General features: G+C 37.5%; 2 protein-coding genes across 2 annotated transcripts in view; both read right to left on the reverse strand.

Annotated features, from left to right (window-relative positions):
- Positions 1 to 1,704: 1,704 nt before the first annotated feature.
- The window catches only part of LOC110208871 (A-kinase anchor protein 7 isoforms alpha and beta-like), a 28,768-nt gene continuing 8,768 nt past the window's right edge, over positions 1,705 to 21,704 (reverse strand). Inside the window, exon 3 of the mRNA XM_078155135.1 lies at positions 1,705 to 3,369. Within this exon, the coding sequence (XP_078011261.1) occupies positions 3,185 to 3,369 (185 nt within the window). The 3' untranslated portion in view covers positions 1,705 to 3,184. The remainder of the gene's footprint in view (positions 3,370 to 21,704) is intronic.
- The window catches only part of AKAP7 (A-kinase anchoring protein 7), a 152,713-nt gene continuing 134,375 nt past the window's right edge, over positions 3,367 to 21,704 (reverse strand). Inside the window, exon 7 of the mRNA XM_078155132.1 lies at positions 3,367 to 4,274. Coding sequence (XP_078011258.1) covers positions 4,075 to 4,274 — 200 coding nt within the window. The 3' untranslated portion in view covers positions 3,367 to 4,074. The remainder of the gene's footprint in view (positions 4,275 to 21,704) is intronic.

Consider the following 21,704-nt stretch of genomic DNA (forward strand, 5'->3'; position numbering starts at 1 on the left):
AAGCTCAAAGATGGTTGGGACCAGTCTTCTCAACCTTGGGCAGTGGCAGCTTGAAACTATGGAAAAAACACGTAACTCAGCCATCTGCTTCAGCCTACAGGACCTTACGCAAATCCCTTACCTTCTCAGTGCTTCAGTGTCTGACATCTGTCAAATGGAGATAAAATTTCCACATACTAGCTCCTTCACCCAAATATGCCAGAGTAGGTATTTTAACCCAGGTTGTCATCCTCACCTCCAGGTCAGCTCTCATTACCCCTCATTTTTCACAAGAGTAGTTTAAGTGGTCCAGTGGATAGGCCAGGCCTGGAGTCAGGAGAACCCAAGTTCAAATTTGACCTCAGATTCTTACTAGCTGTGTGACCCTGGGCAAGTCACTTAACTCTGTTTGTCTCAGTTTCCTCATCTGTAAAATGAGCTGGAGAAGGAAATGGCCAACCACTCCAGCACCTTTGCCAAGAAAACCCCAAAGAGGGTCACTAAAAGTCAGACACAACTAAACTAAACAAGAGCATATTTGAATTCCAGCTGTTTGTTGATGGCACCAGTCTCTGGCTCTGCCCAGTGAACACTGAGCAATGACTCCACAAATCTGACTCACGTAAAACTGAAGCTGATTATTTTAAAAGCCCAAACTAAGCTTCGTTACTGTTGACTTGTTGTAGTTATTGTTTAGAGAACCGTCTCAATCCTCTTTTGCAAACTTAGTTTTAGATGGTTATGGGTGAAAAGATACATCTAAGACTTCCAACCCCCTGGGTCTCTTTACTAACCTTTCTTTCTTGCTTTTCTTCATGTAGTTCCTTTCTTATGATTCACTAGCAGAAAAGTGGCTGCCCCTTTTCTGAATCATTCTTGCCTTGTGAGGTGTTGTTTTTTTTTTTAATTCATGGCAGTAGACATAATGTAATTTCTACTATCAGGCTTGCTTACCCATAAATTTTCTGAAAATGTATTCTTCTCTTTAAGTATTCATGGAGATGAATCCTCTTGGGATGAATGATGGTGTTGCTTCAAGCTGTAGCACATCTGTCATATATGGTCCTCTACTATGACCAAATCATCTCTCGTATTTTGCTTCTTAATGTGTTAGGGGACTCCACAGCCTGTCATCAGCATTGCTGCCCAGCTTTTTGCAAGCTCTTACATTTGAATGACTAGTTTTTAGGAAGTAACTTGGTCTCTCATTTAATTGTGTGTTTTTCAGTTAATCCTCTATGGAGTACCTCACTGAAACGCTTTCAAAAAGCTATCTAAACTTGCAGAAGTATTTCTGCAGTACTTATCACAGTAGTACTGAGCTGCTTTGACAAATGTGTTATTTTAGTATGAAGGCAAGGCACATAAAAGAAAATGAAGAAAGACACCCTGTCAGAGCTCCTGTTTATGGCTTCATTTGTTGAATTCCACTGATACACAAAAATTATCTCAGAGGAAACTGTTAAGAAATAAGATCTTTACTGTAAGATAGCCCTCCCTTGGTTTATTCAATCATTTTTCAAAACCCCCAAAAAGAGAACAAAAACTGGTCTTGAAAAGCATTTCCTATATACTACAGAACAATGTGGGAGTTAGCTTGTTATTTTCCAGGAAGGAACTGGATCCTATTTTATTCTACTACTGAAAACACTTTGAGGTCAGCTTGAGTCAGCACATGGATGGGGGGGTAGGAAGGAGGGACCAGGAAATAAAAAAACAACAAAGGACAAAGGGTATCTTTATTAGGAAGAATGAAAATGCCTTAAATTCATTTATATAAACAAATGCGCTGTAATTCATCCACTGAAAAAATAGCTAGAACCCATGAGATATGACCCAGAAGGCAATGATTCCATGAATAACCTCTGAACTATTTTTCCCCTGTCACAATTTTCAATCAGCGGTAAGCACACGTTTTACAGCGACTACAGAGTAAAAGACTGGGAAACCAACTAGAAACATCTTGGGCAAATATACATGGATGCTTTTTTAAAACAAGGAACTAGTGCAAAGAGCTTCACGTCCTACAAGACACGACCAGGAACTGACTTCAAAAAGCAGAAAATAAAAATCCATCTTTATTAAGAAATTAAAAAAGACAGAACTCATTATTTACTGAGGGACAAGAATACTATTAAGTTTGCAATATCTCTCAAGGACTGGCTACAATAATTACATTTAAAAATGTGTATTCAAGTATCAATACACACAGTAAACACAAACACTGGCAAATTAAAAAAAGAACACGATGCACAGGAGAGTCAGATCACTAAAAACACTTCATTTGGTTTACATGTTGAAAAACTAAGGCTATGTTAATATGGCAAGCTTTCTCCATAATACTGCATTTTTCTTTATATATATTATTTATCTGTCTAGAGCTAGAATGGATCTCAAGTGATTTGATGGGATGGCAATCTGAATTGACAAGAAAGAGCCCAGTGACTGAAAATTAAGAAACTTGACTCAGGGAAATGAATCCCAATATGAATGTTAGAAATAAACTGGTTTAGTTGAAAAGTTTGATGGTTCAGAAACAGCATCCCTAGATAATAAACTAGCACCAATGCCCATGGGCACTGGTTAATTTCTTACCCAAATATTTGCTTGTTGCCACTTAGATATGCCATGAGCCAACTTGTCACTTTTCTTTAGATAGTATCAATCTTTTGCTTTTCTAAAATCAATATTCCTGCTTTCATTAGCATACAACCCGGCTACAGAAACTGCTTTGAAAACAAAACCAAAAGAAATATGTTGGGTTTTTTTTTTTTAACATCATTAAAGAATGAACACAGTGCTTGGACAGATCTGCATGAAATGAGTGACTTGTGTTTTGAGAAAGTAAGGTTTTATAATTCCATCATAGGAATAATTATTTCCCCAAGTGAGAAGGAAAAGCCAATCAGTAAATAGGATCATTCCTATTCAGATGCTTACACAAAGCAGCACTACCACAGGAGTGCACAGTGTGTGGGTCAGATATGCTGGCACATGTGTATTGGTGTTCCTAGGCTCACCCAGTCCAAGTTCTATGTTACAGCCATGATCACAAATTACAATCTTATTTATTCCAACAGCAGAATAATATGAGGAAAGTAAGTGAGATGGGTTTACCAAAAAGGTATATTAGAGTCTGAAAAGATTTCAGGAAAGAGAGGACTATTAGAAGCATTTTAGAAAAGATTTAAATAAAAAACTGGCATCAATAGTTTTTTTCTAGAGTATCGTTGCTGCTCAGTCTTACATCAAATAACTCTCTCTTGATTTGAGCCTCAATGTCAGGTTTTGATAAAAGTTCCTTTATCTGTTTGACTTTGGACAACACACCCATCCTTTCTCCAAGCAAAGCTTCCTTAATTAAGTCCATGATTATGACAGGTTTCTTGCCTATAGGGGGGAAAAAATCACATATTTTTGCATTTAGTGAATGTCAATGAAAAACATAAAAATACAGCACACTAACTTATCAAAACTGAAATTTTAAAAGCCTTTAAAACAGTCCATATCTTATAGAAAAAGGTAACATTATGTGAAAAAATAGAATTTACATGTTTCTCTTACTGTAAATAACAGTAATGGCAGGGAGGCAAGATGATCAGAAAAACGTCAGAAACATTATATACAGGTCAGTTGTACTGATGGTGATCACTTCCATAATGGCCATGACTAACTTAGCACTAGTTGGCTTTGTAATGGCAGAATTTGCGATTTTTGGCCGCAGAACAAGCAGTCAAAAAACCCTGCTGTTCAGCAAGGCAGATGGCATTATTTCCACTTATGGCAAGGCTTCTTCCATGGCAATAAATGTAGCGTTCATGGCATGGACAAAAGTCTCATCCACCTTTTTCGTCACACAAAGGCATTCTAGCAAACACGGGTAGGCAGAACTCAAGTCTCTCCTTTTTCATAGCTTCATGTCCCCTTATTCCCAGCATTCTATTTGTTTATAAGAATTGCAGACACCTCTGCTAGGACAGTATACTAAGACAGGAGCCGCATCTCAATGAGACACACTTTGACAGCCAGTATCAGGCAAGTCAGTCAACGCAACTTCATGAATCAAAGCTGGGAGATGTAAGCGATGGTCAGTTCTCATTTCCTGTTATTATCACTGTCATTTCTGTCTGAGTGCACGGGCTCTTCAGTTTTCACAGGGCTTCCATCCACCTGCCTAGTTTTGTTTTGTGTTTCTTCTAAATACTGCTGCACAGCCTTGAGGACAGCATTCTCCACCAGCCTCTTGCTGAGCCTCACCAGTTCAGCATCATCTGGTTCTCTTCCATTCTTTTCACCTACATGCCATAATAGATAAGAGAGGTCACTAATTTTGCCACAGAAACCGGGCATGCATAGGTGTGCCTATTGGTTCAATCACTTAAAAATAGATACTGTGCTTCACACAATTAAACTGGATTTTTACATTCCCAGATACCAGTTTTGTTTTTTATTTTGTATTTGGCTTAGCAGAGGCTTGGCTCATTTCTTAAACGGTCAGCTACAAAGCAATTCATTAGTACCCAGTAAATGTTCTACCTAGAAATGCTGGGCATTTCCTATCTCTACCTACAAATGTTCTTTGCATATCCAAAGCCCAGTCACTCTAGACCAAGCCCATCTGCCCACCTGGATGCATTAGTAATCATTTCATTATTTCCTATTAAGAAATTAAAAAATAAAACTTGATTTTTTTTTGTTCCTTGGGTACCTTCTGTACCTCTTCCCTGCCCCTACTCTTCATTGACATGTAACTGAAGTTTCCCAGTATTCTAATCACTTAGGGATATTTATTTAAAATGCTTGTAGATTTGTTTTTGGTTTTGTTTCTTTTTTTTTTTTTAATAAATTCTCAGTGCTTTCAGGTGAAAAAAGTACTTGGCTAAAGTACTGTTAGGTTCTAAATTGGCTCAAGAATCATTGGTTTGTTATGAGCTCCTAAAAGGAAGAGTGTTTTTAATCTCCTTGTTGCTATACTTTAAGAAATTGCTCAGGGGCAGCTAGGTGGCTTGGATAGAGCACCGGTCCTGAAGTCAGGAGGACCTGAGTTCAAATCCAGCCTCAGACCAAACACTTGACACTTACTAGCTGTGTGACCCCGGGCAAGTCACTTAACCCCAACTGCCTTATTAAAAAAAAAAATTGCTCAATTTAAGAAACTGCTCAGGGGCATTTTGGAGCCGAAGTCATGAGTTACTGAATATTCACATGCCTAGAATTATGACTTCATGGCTGAAGGTATTAAAAAATGATGAATAGATGAATTTACCCTGCATTTTTCTATGGAAAATGGTCTAGTCAACAACCTAGCGAGATTAAACTGCCTAGTAAATCCTCCTGGATGCATCAATTTACTTTACTAATCATCTGATGCCTGGAGCACTTAAGTCTAGTTCCTGGTTAACAAATCTAAATTGAGAGATTATATGGTTAATCCTTGCATCATACAGTTTAACTCTCACAATAGCTGTAACTAGTTCAAACTTTCTTTGGTCACGGGGTTGTGGAAAAACTTCCCTTTAAGTAAAGACAAACCAAAAAATAAAATGTCTCATAGACTCATGTCTCAAGAACCAAATGTCTTTTAAGACTCATATAAGGGAAGGAAGGAAGGAAGGAAGCGAGAGAAGGAGAGAAGAAAGGAGGGAAGGAAGGATGAATAGAGGAAGGGAGAGAGAAAAGAAGGGAGAGGGAAGAAAAGCAGGGAGAGAGGAAGGGAAGACAGGAGGAGAAAGAAGGAAGAGATCAATTTTGGAGAGGAGTGATAGCATTGTATATTAAGAAGATCTACACACATGAAGAAATATAGGATGGAGGGTACTTCCAATAAGGAAGACAAGATAGAGTTGTCTAAAGAGACCAATATGGATGCACAGGGGTTTTTATCAAACTTAGATTTTTAAAAGACATGTACAGAAGATGGAAACAAGGGCAAATAAGAGAGGGTGGCAAAATAAAAGTGTGGTATGTTCCTGTACAAAGAGCATCCATGCTAAAGCTCAGAATGAGCTGGAGCAGGTGAAGACTGCTAAGGATAACCAAAAAAGGGGGGGGGGGAGATATAGTTCTTAGAAACTATATTTCATAAAAACAGGAGGATCAAAAAAAGAACTGCTTTGGGTAAATGGAACAATGGTTCCTGACAATGGAGACGTGACAAAATGATTCAACTCTCATTTTGTCTCTCTTTTTACTGACAAGAAACTCCTCTGAGGGTGAGTCATCCTGATTAGCACCTGAGTGACTGTATGGACCCAATGGGCAACTCATTAATGTCAACCTTAAAGGAAATCTCTAGTGGAATACCCTAGAGATATACGTCTGGTCTTGTATTATTTAAACATTTTTGTCAATGACTTGGATAAAGGTGCTTATTAAATTTGCAGGCAACCCAAAGCTAGGAGGCTAACATTATATGACAGAAACAGGATCCCCACCTCACCCCATTCCACATCTCAACAGCCTAGAACACTGGGTTGAACCTAATAAGATGAAACTCAATGGGGACAAATGTAAATCAACTTCACAAATACATGATGCAAGATATATCACACACTAGATAAGAGTCTACCTGAAAAAGACATTGAGTGGACTGCAAATTAAGAGTGAATAGTGAGATATGGCAACCAAAAGACTTAATACAACATTAGACCACATTAAGATACCTATCAGCACAGTGGGTAGAGAGAGGATTGTGTGGTTGGAAGACCTGACTACAAATCTGGCCTCAGAAACTTACTTAGATGTGTGACCCTGAGTAAGTCATTTAATCAAAGCTTTCTAATTTGTAAAATAGGGGTAATACCAGGATCTATTTCACACAACTGTTTTAAGGATCAATAATATATGTAAAGCACTTTGTAAGCCTGCGTAATGCTTTGTAAGCCTTTGTAATGCTTTGTGCATGAAGGTAGTAAGAGTAATAATGGTAGTAGTAGTACTACTACTAGTAGTAATGGTTGCCATTGTTGTTTTAGGACTAGATGTGACAGTCCCCCTATACTATGTTCTAGTTAGACCATAAAAGAGTATTGTGTTCAGTTTTAAGAAGGACATGATGTTCTCAAGAGCATCCACACAATGGCAACCAGAACAGCGAAGGGCTTTGAGTTTGTGAACTGTAAGGATTGGTTGGAGGAACTTTGGGGATACCTAGTTTGGAGAAGAGAAGACTTGGAAGGATATGATAGCTCTCTTCAAGTACCTGAAGGGGGATCATGGTGAAGAAATAGCTTCAAAAGGGAAGATATGTAAGGTGGATGTGACAATTAGAGCCATACAAAGTTAGAATAAGCTACCTTGGGAGGAAACAGGTTCAAGTAAAGCCTGAAGGACCATTTGCAGAAGGTTCAGATTGGCCCCACTGGCCTCTGAATTCTCTTTCAAACCTGAGATTCTGTGCTTGGGATTCTATGATAAAAGAAAGGTGACCATACAAGTACTGGAAAATTCTAAGTGAAAGTACTACTCTCCCCACTCCTAAAGAAAACCAAAATCTAGAGGAAAGCAATACTATTTCTAAATCTTCATTAGGCTGACTCAAAAGCTTTAATTATTCTACAGACCTCTCAGCATTTACAATTCTAATTAGCTACTGTCAACTATTCATTATCTTTACTACTGGATGGGGTTCAGGGTAATAGCTGGTATTCCTAAAACAGAGAGTTTTTGTCATTTAAATGCAAAACGTAGTAATAGCAATATTGTTTTAAGAACGACTTTGAGTGAATAAGTTATTTTGACTATTTTTAAATACTCAAATTAGCTACAAAGGGCATATGAAGAAAGACAGCTTTCAGAGAAAGAACGATAAATAGAAGAATGTATAGAATAATTTTACATATATATGTGGGTATAATAATAGCCATCTCTAGGGCAGGGTGGGGGGAGGGTAGAAAAAAATTTACATGCTAATTTTGTTGTATATTTGAAAGGAATAGCAAATTGTACCTAACAGATTTGGAGTTTCAGGTACAATCATCTTTTTTTATTGTACTGTGTTATAGAAATGCTTATTTTATTCCATAAATACATATTAATGTAATACTAAACATATAATAATGAAACAAAATAAAAGGGGAGCTCACAATATAAAGGGGGACAAACACGAAAACAAGATATATACCAGAAAATTTGAAGATAATCTCAAAAGAAAGGATTCTATGCAAAGTGCTTCAAAATGTCAGTATTAATAATAATTAATAGTTGTTAATAAACTACATTATTTACTAGTCATTTCATCTACTTTATATTTATTATTTTATTAAATAAGTTTAAAAGTAACTAATCAATAATTTACTAAATTACTGATGATTTCATATATTGTGTTGTATTATAAAATATTACTTTATTAATTCCATATAAATTATATGTACTAGATAAACTATATAAACACACACATATACATACTGTCAGCAAAAGTTATCAATAACTAGCAGCCATATGGCACAAAGCCGCATGTGTCAGAGCAGAGATTTTGAACCCAGGTCTTCCTGATTCCACGTCCAGTACAGGGTCATGCTCCCTCTCCCTAATATAAAAATTGTGCCATGGATAAACCACAATATAATCAAGAAATGCCCATAGAGAGGTGACATTGTCAGGCAGGACATCATGGTGTTATGAAAAAAGCAATGGACACTGAAAAAGAAAGGTTCTGAGCCCTAGCTCTCTAACTTAGTAGCTACATGACCTTGGATTTAAACTCTCTCTGGCCCTCAGTTTTCTCATCTGTAAAGAAAGGAATTACCATATTTGCCCTAGCTACCTCACTGGTTCATTTCAATGACTAACTAAATTAGATAATACTGATGGGGTGTGGCCCAAGCCAAGATCTTTGCCCCTTGCCCAAAGGGAATCTGGCTCCCATTTGTCTACAAGCCCCAGCCCCTCATCTCCCTTTGAAAGCCCTGGCCCCACCTTTTTGATCTCATTCTTTCAGTTCCTTCATTATCTATTCCCATTGTCTATTCAATCTCTTAGACATTCCAATCTCCGGGAATTCTCACCCAGACCCTTTTCCCAGACCCTTCCCTGGTTACCCCAAGTATATAAGATCTACCCTGGCCCTCATTCGGGCTGAGAACCTCATGCCCAAAAGGCTGACACTTCTCATGCCCACTTGTTCTTACGGGAGTCACCTGGCCTAAGTGATTTATCATTAATAAATTTTTCCTCTGACTGAAGGTGATTTGAGTTGAATTCTTTCAGACAGGGCCCAGTACTGCCATCCTGCACTTCCAACAGCACCCCAAAGTCCTAGACCTCTTCAATACCAGGTGTCCCAAAACTTTTGGGACACTATTGTGAAATTGCTTTGTAAGATATAAACCATTTTACAAGTGCATGTTATTAATATGTTTCTATTTGGAGGAGGTAACAGGTTATGTATTTATGAAATTACACAGCCCACAAGGTCTGAGAGCATTTCTGTACTTATGCTACTCAATGAGATGTCCAATGACTTTCAGTATTCTAAATTCTGTCTTTTTCTATTTCAGGGGCTTCAGGCACACTAAGATTCATTCATTTATAGAGAGACAAAAAATACTTCTGATTCTAATGTTCAGGCATAGGACTACGTATATCTGCTTTTCAAAATAAAGGGTATTTTTTTGTACCCAGCAAAGTACAATGAATCATAACACTAAAAAGCAGTTTAATTATGGTGAACTGAAATGAATAATCATGATCCTGCAGAACTCAGAAGGAAACACACCTTCATTTTCTCAGCACCAGGGGATATGGTTGTAGAAGCCAGTATACATTTTTGCAGCAGTAGGTAATAAATGGCTTTGCTTAAAGGTTTTTCTTTGTCACAAGGATAGATTGGAGGAAGAAGGGAGAGGTGAAGGGGAAATGGAATATCAAAGTTTTTAAACAAAAGGCAACAATGCATTTTTTAAAATACTCTTAACTACTGGTGAATTTTCCTGATTCTTTAAGAAAAAAAAAAAGCTGTGTGACCCTGGGCAAATCATTTAGCTTTTCAGTGTCCCAAGCACTGACACTTTAAATTTTACAGAAGGTAGGGAATCTCTATTGGAAAAGAGAACTCTCAATTAAGTTCAAAAACACAAACAAAAAACCTGAAGCCCAAAACAAAACAATGACCCCCCCAAAATCAGTATTTTTGATTATTTTCTAGCATGAGTAGAATTCACTAAGACACTTGTGACTAAATGAAACATCAGAAATACTGTAGACTTTGCAGCCATCATGTTGGCTATATGGCAAGTCTCTAAATTTCTCTAGGTAACTCTTTAAAAATGATAAACTGCAGAGAAGGTACCAATATGCATTAGTAGGAGGAGTCCTGCTCACACAGGAATTCCCTGTACCAATGAAATCTTAAATCCAGTCTTTACCTTGATCCATATCATTCCCGGACAGTAATATATAAACAAACAAACGAATAAACTGTGCTTTTTAACAAATTAATAGTTTTTCCTATAGAAAGAAAGAAAGAAAGAAAGAAAGAAAGAAAGAAAGAAAGAAAGAAAGAAAGAAAGAAAGAAAGAAAGAAAGAAAGGACAACCACTAGATAACTAAGATTACTTAGTTTTAGAGTCACCCAGGGGTTTTTTATTTTTACCAGAGGGTAAGAGGTGTTGTTTTCTAAATGTCCTGCAGTATCTTTGACGCTAGATCTGTGAGTTTGATAGAACTGCTACTCCAATGATGATAGAAAAGACCACATGGTGACCACGTTCTCCAAGCTCTGAACTTTGAAAACCTGACAAAGTAACATGAGAAGCATCTTTTTTTGAGAAGTTTGGCTTAAAATTCTTATTCCTCTTTGCAGAGAGGTAAGCAGTTCCTGGCATATAGTAGGCACTTAATAAATGCTCATTGGCTTGTTGAAATGAAGAACTTATTTTTTTATTTAACACTGGATGTTAGAAGTTTCTCATTAATTTTCTTTGTTATGTTACTATTTCTATGGTGCACTTACTCTTCTTCTATCAAAGAAGAGCTGACAGCACTCCAATTCCATATCAGCTCTGCCATTTTTTATGGGTTCCAGCATGGAATGTGGTTCACTGCAGAGTCCTGGATTTCAATCTTTGCTTGGGCATTACCTTTGTGATCTTGGGCAAGTCACTTAAAATCCCTCGATCTCAGTTTCTTCATTTGTAAAATGTCTTCCAAGATTGCTTCTGGCTCTAAGTCTACGATCCTTTTCAAATCACATGGTGTGTAATATGAAATATGGAGAATTTACATTCCCAGAATGTATATTTCTTGAGGGCAGGGGCTGTTTGCTATTTTGTCTCATATTTCCCATATATAATGCTGCCACCACCATCATCATAGCTAGCATTTATATTAGACTTTAAGGTTTACAACGTGCTTTACAAATATTATCTCATTTGATCCCTACAACCCTTAGGAGCTATTATTATTCCCCATTTTACAGATGAGTACACAGAGGCAGACAGTGGTTAAGTGACTTGCCCAGAGTCATACAGCTAGTAACTGTCTGTGGCTGGTTTTGAACTCAGGTCTCCCTGATTCTAGGCCCAGTACACTATCCACTGCATCTGTCAAATAATCTAAATAATATGGAGGGCAGAACCATCCCCCTTCTCATATTCTGGACTAAAGCAATCTAAGATGATCTTAATCTCTACCAATACAGGGAGTTTCCATATCAGGAATTCCTCACACTAAAGAAATCATAGGTCTTTTGCCAAAAAAAGAAGGAACAAGTTCACAATTCTTTTGACTGCCCTATTGTAATCTTGATTCATCCTGAGCTCAAGGTCCATGAAAAACAGCCCCACAAATCCCCTACCCTGGATTTGTGAAGGTGACTTTCTGGATTCAACTGCAGGGATTTTTATTAATCATTATTAAATTAAATTAAATATGTGTGTGTGTGTTCATTGAATTAAACCTAGAGAGCCTCCTGTGGGGAGTTCAACATACTAGACAGTCAAGGAGATAGAGCTCTGAGCCTGGAGAAGGGAAGACCCAAGTTCAGATCTGGCCTCAGACAGCTGTGTAACACTGGACAAGTCATTTAACCTGTCTGCCTCAGTTTCCTCATCTGTAAAACAGAGGACAATAAAAGCACCTAATGATTATTATGAGAATAAAATGAGATAATATTTGTAAAATGCTCTGTATATTTATAAGGTGCTCATCTTAAAGAGCTACATGTTAGTTATAATAATTATTATTAATAGTAGTAGTAGTAGTGGTAGTGGTGGTGATGACTAGTAGTAGTATTAATAGTAGTAGTGGCAATGCTGGTAGTAGTAGTGATGATAGTAGCAATGGTAATAGTATTGGTAGTAGAAGTGGTAATAGTGGTGGTAGTGGTAGTAGTAGTAGTAGTAGTAGTAATAGCAATAGTGATGGTAGTGGTGGTAGTGATGGTAGTGGTAGTAAAAATACCCTGACAATTTCGCCCAATATGTTAACTATCCCTGCCAGGTTTGTGTCATCTGTAGGTCTGATTAATACTCCATCTATACTTTCATTCAAGTCACTGATACAGAAAAAAAAAATGTTACAAAGAATTAGGTCAAGGACAGATCCCTGAGATACTCCACTAGAAATGTCCATACATGTTGGCACAGAGTTATTAATGGCCATTCTTTGGGTCTGGACATTCCATCACCTCCAAACTCACACAAACGTATTATTACTGTCTAGGTCCTCTCTCTCCACCAAGTATACAAGCATAGCAGGAGGGGCTTTGTCCAAGGCTTTGTTGATGTTAGAATAAAACCACATTGGTGACACTGCCCTTGTCCACTGCCCTAGCAGATCAATCATTATATTAACAGTAGCAAAACTATCTGCTTAGCTAACCTGTGATAAACAGCGCCATAAAAGTGATTAAAGATTACTGGGAAACAATTCCCATTGCCCCTAGGATAAAATGCAAACTCCACGGCTTGCTGTTTAAAGTCCTTCACAATCTGGCTCCCGTTTGGCTTTCTAGGATAACTACACATTTCTCCAGCTCACATACTCTATGCTGCAGGGACATTGGCCAACTTGATCTTCCCCATAAATGACATTACATTTTCTTTGACTATGCCATACTCTACACCCTCCTCTAGGCTTAAATGTTCTCTTGGAATCTCTAATTCCCCTCTATCTTCATGCCAGCTCTTTAAGGAGGCCTTTCCTGATTCTCCCATTTATATATGGCCCCTTCCAATATTGAATTTTAAATGCATTTTGTGTATAATCCTGTATTTATTAATTTCCAATATGTGGCATATCCCATTAGAAGGTAATCTCTTTAGAGACAGGAGCTGTTATGTTGCAGTGTCTGTAAACACAGCACCCAGCACAGGGCCTGGTACACAATAGGTACTTATTAAATGTTTCAAGAGGAACTTGCTGAAGAGGTAACAGTTTGAAAAGCTATACGAAAACTCCTTGCCTTTAGCTTACCTGCTTAGCTGACACCATGCTGGATTGGGAATTCAATGGAGTCTGTATGTTGCAGTATTTCCAGTTCGGTTCCACAGTCAATCAATAAGCATTTGTTAAGAGCTTCTCTAAGGGCTAGGCATTGTGCTAAGCACTGGGGATACAAAGAAAGACAAAAACACAGTCTCTGCCCTCAAGGAGCTCACATTCTAGTGGTAAAGACAGCCAAAAAAATGAAACATACAATATACAGACAGAGGAGATGGCAGGTACATTGACCCTCACCTGAACTACTTTATATATCATTCAGAGATGATATATATCAGCCTGGCAGCCAAGGCTCTTTTCTTTCTGAGAAATTCAAATGATGGTTTCCCAAAATTTGATCTAAATTCTGACCACAGAGAAGTAAGTACTTGAGAATGTTAAAATGGTACGCTTTTGAAAAAATATACTGCTATGTAGCTAAATGGGTTATGCCTATGAAAGAATTAACATCTTCAGTGGGCCACAGGATGGAACATTATAAATCCAGAGATTACTCATCAATCCATTTCACAATAGATAGGGAGTTTACGTCGAATTGAAAAAAAAAATACTATTTAAAGGTAAAAAGCTTCAAGAAGGCAAGAGTGATTGGTCACAAATGGTCAGTCAAGGGGAAAGGTGGTCAGAGGAGACAGATAATTTAAAGAAATTGTCCCTGACAGATACTTCTAAGTTCATATGGGCATGAGGGCACCGATGAAAATTAACGGAGGAAACAGAGCATATCTACAAAAGACAGAAGCTTGTTGAGCCTGCAAATTTGTTGCATTAGTACATCTGGGAGAAGTATTTCAGAATGTTTATTTTCCTCCTATGTGATCTAAGACACTCATTTCACTTTCAAAAAGGAAAAGGGGGAGAGGAACCCAGACCAAACTTAAACATTTTAAAGTACACTTGGGGAGTGTGCTTTTCCTGTTTACTGAAAGTCTTTAAGTGAGCTGCCAAGGCAAAACAAATCTGGGAACAAATCTCTAATAACACAGTGCACCATCCACTATATTTAATATATACATTAAACATACACATAAAGAACTAAATCAAAGTTGCTAAGCCAAGCACTTATCATTTACAGGTTCCAGAGTGGCAGAGTGGACAGAGTGGTATACTGGAGTCAAGATGCTGCCTCATATACTACTTGTATGACCAGAAATAAATTACTGAGCCTCGGTCTTTTCAGCATAATCTAGTATCTAGAAAAATGGCCCTAAAGCAGGAAGACCTGTTTTTTTAAAATTCTAATTTCTGTTATACATATATTTTCCTCATTAAGGTTTCAAAATCAAATGCATTGTTTTTTTTTATGTGGCATTAAAACTACACAAAAAATTAAAACATGAAATAAGATTCTCTATAACCACCTTGTGCCTCCCACCCAGTCCTAAGGGATGATTCTGGCACTACCTTAGTGGTGCTTGCTCCTATCACAATCTAAATCCTAAAAATATTGGCTTATTACAATTCAAGAGATAGAATATATGTTCACTTCTCTTCTGGGTGACCTGGACAGCCTCCCTTCTCCCAAGCTCTTGTGAGGAGACGGAGGGAGAGTGAAGAAGACAGAAAGAGATCAGTCTTACAGTAGGGCTTCTTAACCTAGGTTCCTATGAACTTGTTTCTAAAATATTTTGATAACTGTATTTTGATATAACTTTGATTATAATTATTTGATATAATTGACTTGACATGATTGACTTTTGATATAATTATTTATTATAATTAATATAATTCCTTTGTAATCCCATATATTTTATTCAATTAAAACCAGAATTCTTGAAAAGGGTCCACAGGCTTCAAAAGAATGCTGAAGAGGTCCATGACACAAGAAAGTTTTAAAAGCTTCTGTCTTAGAAGAGTTGCCTGGGGAGATATTATATGATTTACTTGAGAAATTACATGACTTACCCAGAGTGACAAAGCTAGCAAATATCTAAGGCAAGATTTGAACTGAAATCTTAGTTGTCTTCAGGACAGATGGTGAAAAGCAATAGCTAGTTACATATAAAAAGTCTGACTTAAAATAATAAAGGGAGGGAAATCAACTCCTTTCCAATCATCCCTTATATTTAGGGGTAAATAGCATAGCTATAAGTATCTAAGGTAACCACCCTAAAATTTTAAAGAAATTTAATGAGTTGGGGGTTTGGTGTAGAAAGTTTAATTGAACACAGTCCAATTTTATTTTTCCCTATAAAATGATTCTACAGCTTACACAAATTATATGATGAGAACTGAGTAGCAGTGAATAATTACATGGTTAGTTGTGGTGTGTTACAGTGAATAATTAATTTAAAGAATACTTTTTTAAAAAAACAATTTCTAGGAAATCTAATCTAATTACAAAGATATTTGGGAACAGTTTGTAGTAGATTGATTTGAGGAGCATCTAGTAGAGCACTGGACACAGTAAATTAAAGATTGTTGGCTGAGCCTGTTACTACAAATTCTGATTTTCTATAATGTTCATGTAAATGGAGAGTACATTTGATCAGACTCCTCATGCAAATTCTTCAAGGATGAGAGGTTGTGAACCTTTTTTGTGTCATGGACCCCTTGGGCAGCCTGGTGAAGTCGATGGAATGGTTGTTGGCTATATTCATAATGGAAGGAAATGCTAAATTTCATCTAAAAATTAAAGAAAATACAAACGTAAATGTATTTTGGTCTCATCCAAGTTCACAGAGTCCTTGGAATCTATCTACGTAATCCTAGACCCCCCTGCTATAGACAAATCCTCCAATAGGGAACAGCAAATATGCTATTATTTGGCTCTAGAATCACTGATTCAAAACACAGATTATCTCATAATTACTACTAATTTGGAAGTATTAAAGGAATGCACATCCTTCATAAACACTAGCACTGTTTCTAATTTTTCAGAAGAGAGTAACCTAATATTACACCCTAAATTACCCCTTTCTTGACAGTATGAATTAAGAAATTTAAAAATAAAGCCCAGCTTCAATATCTTAAGTCTTTAATTTCAGTAGTTAGCTTCAGTATTTTGATTGTTACAAAAACTGTGCTATCACAAGAATAATTACTATAACACTAGGTTTAAAGTATCTCTGTTACTTGGCTTCTTGAATCATTTGAACCTTTTTTCCAACCAGCAAAATCCATTAGTCTTTCTAAAAGGAAAGGACATTTTTGCGTTCTTTATATTTATTTTCATATGTAAATAACAATTTCTGTAACATGTACTAAATCCCAAGGACATTGTCAGACTGAGTAGCACATCCTTCTGCAATCCCTCACTGTTCCTTGCTAATATTTTTTATTTTGTTTTTTCAGATCTGCTATAGACTGTTCCCTTTATTCAACCCTCCAAGACTGGCTAAAAGCTCCCATGTGCAGGTATACTTGACTGCATCCAAGTAGGATAAGAGGAAATGGTGTCAAGACCTGATTCCCTGACTGTGCTGCTGGAGGCAGGAAGACTTGAATTCAAATTCTGCCGCAGATATTTACTAGCTATGGTAGTCTGGGTAAGTCACTTACTAATTTCTCTCAGCTTCAGTTTTCTCATCCATAAAATAGCGATGAGAGGCAGCTAGGTGGCATAGTGGATAGAGAGCCAGGAAGACTCATCTTTCTTCCATGTTGTTTGGACTTAATCACATTTGTTTCTTTTATAAGGTTGTAAATTACAAGTATTTTCTTTATTCCAAGAGCTACCTGGTAAAAACTTCTATTCTAACCTAGGCTGACTTGTTTAGCACATGACATTGCATCTCCCATTTCTGCGTCTTTGCAAAGCTGTTTCCCAAGCTTGAAATGTTCTGCCTTAATCATATTTTTTCCCTTTATAAAGCTGTGATATACAAACATTTTCATCATGCTAAGAGCTGCCCAATGAAGAACAGCTGTTTTGCTTTCCCCTCTTTAGCACATGACATTCTGCCTTCACCTCTATACCATGGAATTCCTAGCTAGCTCCCTTCAGAGTTGAGTTCAAACACTTCTTCAAATATTAGGTCTTTCCTGAATCCTATGACCAATTGTTAAAGCTCTTTCATTGCACACAAACTATTTTACATTTACTTATTTATGCATATGCTTTTTCTTCCCAGTAGAAGTAAGTCCCTTGAGAGATGGGACTGTCTTGTTTTTATCTTAATTTTTTCTAACCCAGTGCTTAGGATACAGTGAGTGCTTAAAAGAGGTTTGTTGAATTCAAAATCATAAAAGTCAGGCAGGCAAATATTTAGCCAATACATTTAAATCAAGTAATATTCTTTCACCTTTCATCTGGCATCAGGAAATTGTAATAGGCTATTAGGATTAGTTAAGATGAATTCCCCTGCAGTTATAGAAAATAGTTTTGGAACCCTTGCTAGGCATCCTGGGATTTGTGGTCCTGAAGTACTGGGGAGCTATTGTAGACTCTAAGCTAGAGGGAAAACTGTCCATCAGTGACGCATAGAGACACAGACATGGAGTCTATGACTGACGGTGAAGGTAAATAGCTGGAGCCTTCCCTGGTTCACTACTTCACTTGTTGACACAACTGTTTTTTCCTTGAGAACTCAAACAAAACAACTGGCAAAGTGCCTCTTTTCCCCTCCCTTTCCTTATCAAAGGAGAGATATATTTAAATTTGCATTTTTTTAAAAGCTCTTCATTTGATATTTCCAACAGTACTTTAAATGCCAGTTGAATAAGTACTATTAAATATTAATTGCTTCTGAGTTGTGTTAAGCCTTTAATTGTGTACACAGAGTATAACTGGGATGATGCCAGTGACTAGCTTGAATACAGACTCTAAATAGGTAAGGGGATTAACTAACTCCTCAGAACAGACTTCTCTTGTGACCTCAGTGCTACAGGCTGTGATGGTTCTTACTATAGACTAAAACCACTAATTTACTGTTTATTGCAAATAGGCTGGATAATTATAAACACGGGCACCTTAGGCTATGTCTATTTTCTGATGCAAGGGGGTGGGGGGTGGGGGTGGGGAGAGTGAAAGCAGTGACCAAAGGCAAAGTTACACCTTGAGCCAGGCCAGTGTGGTGAGACAAATATGGTCTGGCAGTATCAAATCTATCTCAGTTTCTGTTGGGAAGAAGAGCAGGAAGCATGAATGGCTAGGCAATCATCTTTGTTCTACAGCTACACTCGTTGGTTACAATATCAAAACATAAAAAGGTAAAATGTAAATACCAGGAGTATAAAAAGAGACATATGAATGGTTGAAAAGACCACTCGGCCAAACCAACTTTAATACCTGTAAGACGCATTCTAGAACCTTGAGAGTTGGATCTTAGAAACTATCTGGCTTCCCATCTGTCATAGCTCATCTACTAGAGGGAGGGCTGTACAAAGAATGGGACTAAATTTTGACAGTAATCTTTGAATCTCTCACAACAATTACTATAGCACCCAGAGTACATGCTTAGAAGAGCCTGCTGATTTGAATTGAATTGTCTTTAACAGAGGCATCTAGGGGCATACTGGACAAAGGTTTCCTGTCCTTGAGTCAGTAAATCTTGAGTTATAATCTGGCCTCAGACACCTATTAACTGTGTGACCCTGGGCAAGTCACTTAACTTTTGTTTGCCTCAGTATCCTCAACTGTATAATGCGGATAATAATAATACCTACCTCACAGGGTGGTTGTGAGGATCAAATGAGATGATATTTGTAATGTATTTCATGTATGTAATACTAGCTAGCACTTAATTAAGCACTCAATAAATGCCCATTTCCTTATTTAGAATACTGGTCCCCTAGAGATAACTTTCATTCATATTCTGTCTCACGACTGACTAATTCAGAAAGAAGAAAGCTGTAAAAGAAGCTATTGAGTTCTAGATTCCTCCCATCTCTTTAAGAAACTGCTTCTGAACTGACCTTCTCTTGTACAAGCTAAAAGTTACCTCGAGCAGCATGTATTAACTATTCTCCATTGACAACTCAAGATCCAGACCTCTAAATACCCCATTTGCCAAAGGTTTTGCTCCTATGGCTGTTGTTGTTCAGTCATTTCTGACTCTTCATGACCCCATTTGGGGTTTTCTTGGCAGAGACACTAGAATGGTTCACCACTTCCTTCTCCAGCTCATTTTACAGATGAGGAAACTGAGGCAAACAAGGTTAAGTGAGTTGTCCAGGGCCACATAGCTACTAAGTGTCTGAGGCTGGATTTGAACTCAGAAAGATGAGTCTTCCTAACTCCAGGCCAGGCACTTTAGCCCTTCCACCACTTAGCTGCCCTCTGTTCCTAAAAGAGACCTCTAAATTTTACTAGGTTAATATCCATGGTGACTACATTTGCACAACACTTTCTTTTGTTAGTTTCCATCTGATATCTCCTTGGGCTGCTCTCATATTCAGGATGAACAGTTGGTGAATGGAAAACTAGGATTTATGGTGAATATCAATATCTAAGACCTAAACTAAGGAGGCCTGACTTAGGAACAGGCAGGACAGGGAAATACCTCTAAGATATGCTTCCAATAATGCTGAGAATAGCATCTTGCAAAGAAGTATGATAGGAACATAGCTGTACCTCCCATAGTAGATTATTGCTGAATGCCAAAATTCTATCTTCTGAGCTTCCTTGTGCATTGTGAAAAATGTTAATTACCCCCAAAAGGCAGTACATTAAGTCACTATCCATTAAAATTTTTTATTCAATAGTTTGCCAGATGTTGACTTACAGGACAAGTAGTTGAGAGAAATTGTAATGGGGAAGAGGAAAAAGAAATAGGCCCAGATCAAGAAAGGAGAGGCCAGGATAAGAAGCTCTTCACAGAGGCAATTTTAAACATTTCTGATAGAGTAAAAAAAGTGAGTTAGATGACTATAAATGTGGAGGGCCGGAAGGAGTCTCCAGGAACCCAAGAAGCCTTCATCTTCAGATGGCTTTTATTGTTCCCTATTTCTGTCTCTCATCTTTCCTGAAGCAGATACCTGTGAGCTTTGGCAGGATATTTATCTTCTTATTCCATACAGTGTGCCATAAATTTTTTTTGGTCTGAATCTATGATTTTATCAGCATAAAAAACTCCTCAGGAAAGACAGTTAATAATTGCTGCAACTTACCATATTGTAATAAGAGTACTGCCAGGAACATCGAGATGTCAAGTGGCTAATTCACTGTATGGTCATTAAGTGTAAAAGGGGGAACCTGAACCCAAGTTTTCCTGCCTCTGACACCAACTCTCTAACTGATGCTGTTTCTCAAATGAGAGGTGCTTTATAACACGTATTAAAATGAGCTGAACTGTCCTTTATGACAACTCTTCCCTAGGGGCAAGCTTCATTTCTATCCAGTTCAATCATTGATTAAATGGGAAGATGGGGTCTGGAGGCATAAAAGAAATCAGAGTTCTAATTTCCTTGCTAGGCTATGGCTAATTAGAATCCAACTACTCATACCTATCTTAAGTACTGGTTAATTTCAAGCTTCAGGACCTAAAACCATGAGTTGGGATGGCGTAAGCACAGGCAGAGTGGGAACTCATCTGCCTGATATGATTTAAGTGAGAAGCACCCTGAAGGACATCCCACACACCAGTAACTCCACTATGACTTGACTATATCACTAATGTCTAAATACACTATTTGGATTCCTCCACTGTTTAAAAAAAAGAAGTATAAAAATCATCTCTCTTTATTATGTTGATAATGCTTTACCCCAGTCATCTTCTTACTATCACAATGTTACTACTGCTGCTATTCAACCCTTTAAACTGGACCACTTGAGATCATGTTCCATAAGGAGGACAAGAATTAGAAATACATTCAATTCATCTTATAAAATAATTTAAGAAAAGGTAGGTAATTCTCTAACTACAGGCATGCCTCTACTCTTCACCTCCTTAACTTACCATTGACATAAGTTAGGAGGGCCAGTCTGTTCTCAAAGATCAACATTCAGTCTTATTATATACTTTTCACAGAGATGCTGACATATCATTATGCAAGATTCAAGGCATTACTGCAAAATGCTGCATCAGCCTCCTTACAAAATCACTGGCTTTTCTAGCATTTCACTTACTAAAATAGGGATCAATGGCTGATATCGACCCAGGCAACACCACAGTAAGGCTGACGAGGAAACTCCCACCCAATCCTCTGGCTCCTAGCTACCCTCCCTCATCCCCATTCACTCCTAGCTCCAATACAGGAGTGGTGAGAGAACAAAAGACACTCCCAAGCTTTCATAAATATTACTATACCCTCTATTTGATCTAAAAGGCAAATACAAAGTAGTATGTGTAGATATATGACTATGTCTTTAATAACAATAATAGCTAATATTTATATAGCACCTT

This window comes from Phascolarctos cinereus, unplaced genomic scaffold, assembly GCF_003287225.1.
Source record: "Phascolarctos cinereus isolate Bilbo 61053 unplaced genomic scaffold, phaCin_HiC Scaffold_5;HRSCAF=322, whole genome shotgun sequence".
NCBI lineage: Eukaryota > Metazoa > Chordata > Mammalia > Diprotodontia > Phascolarctidae > Phascolarctos > Phascolarctos cinereus.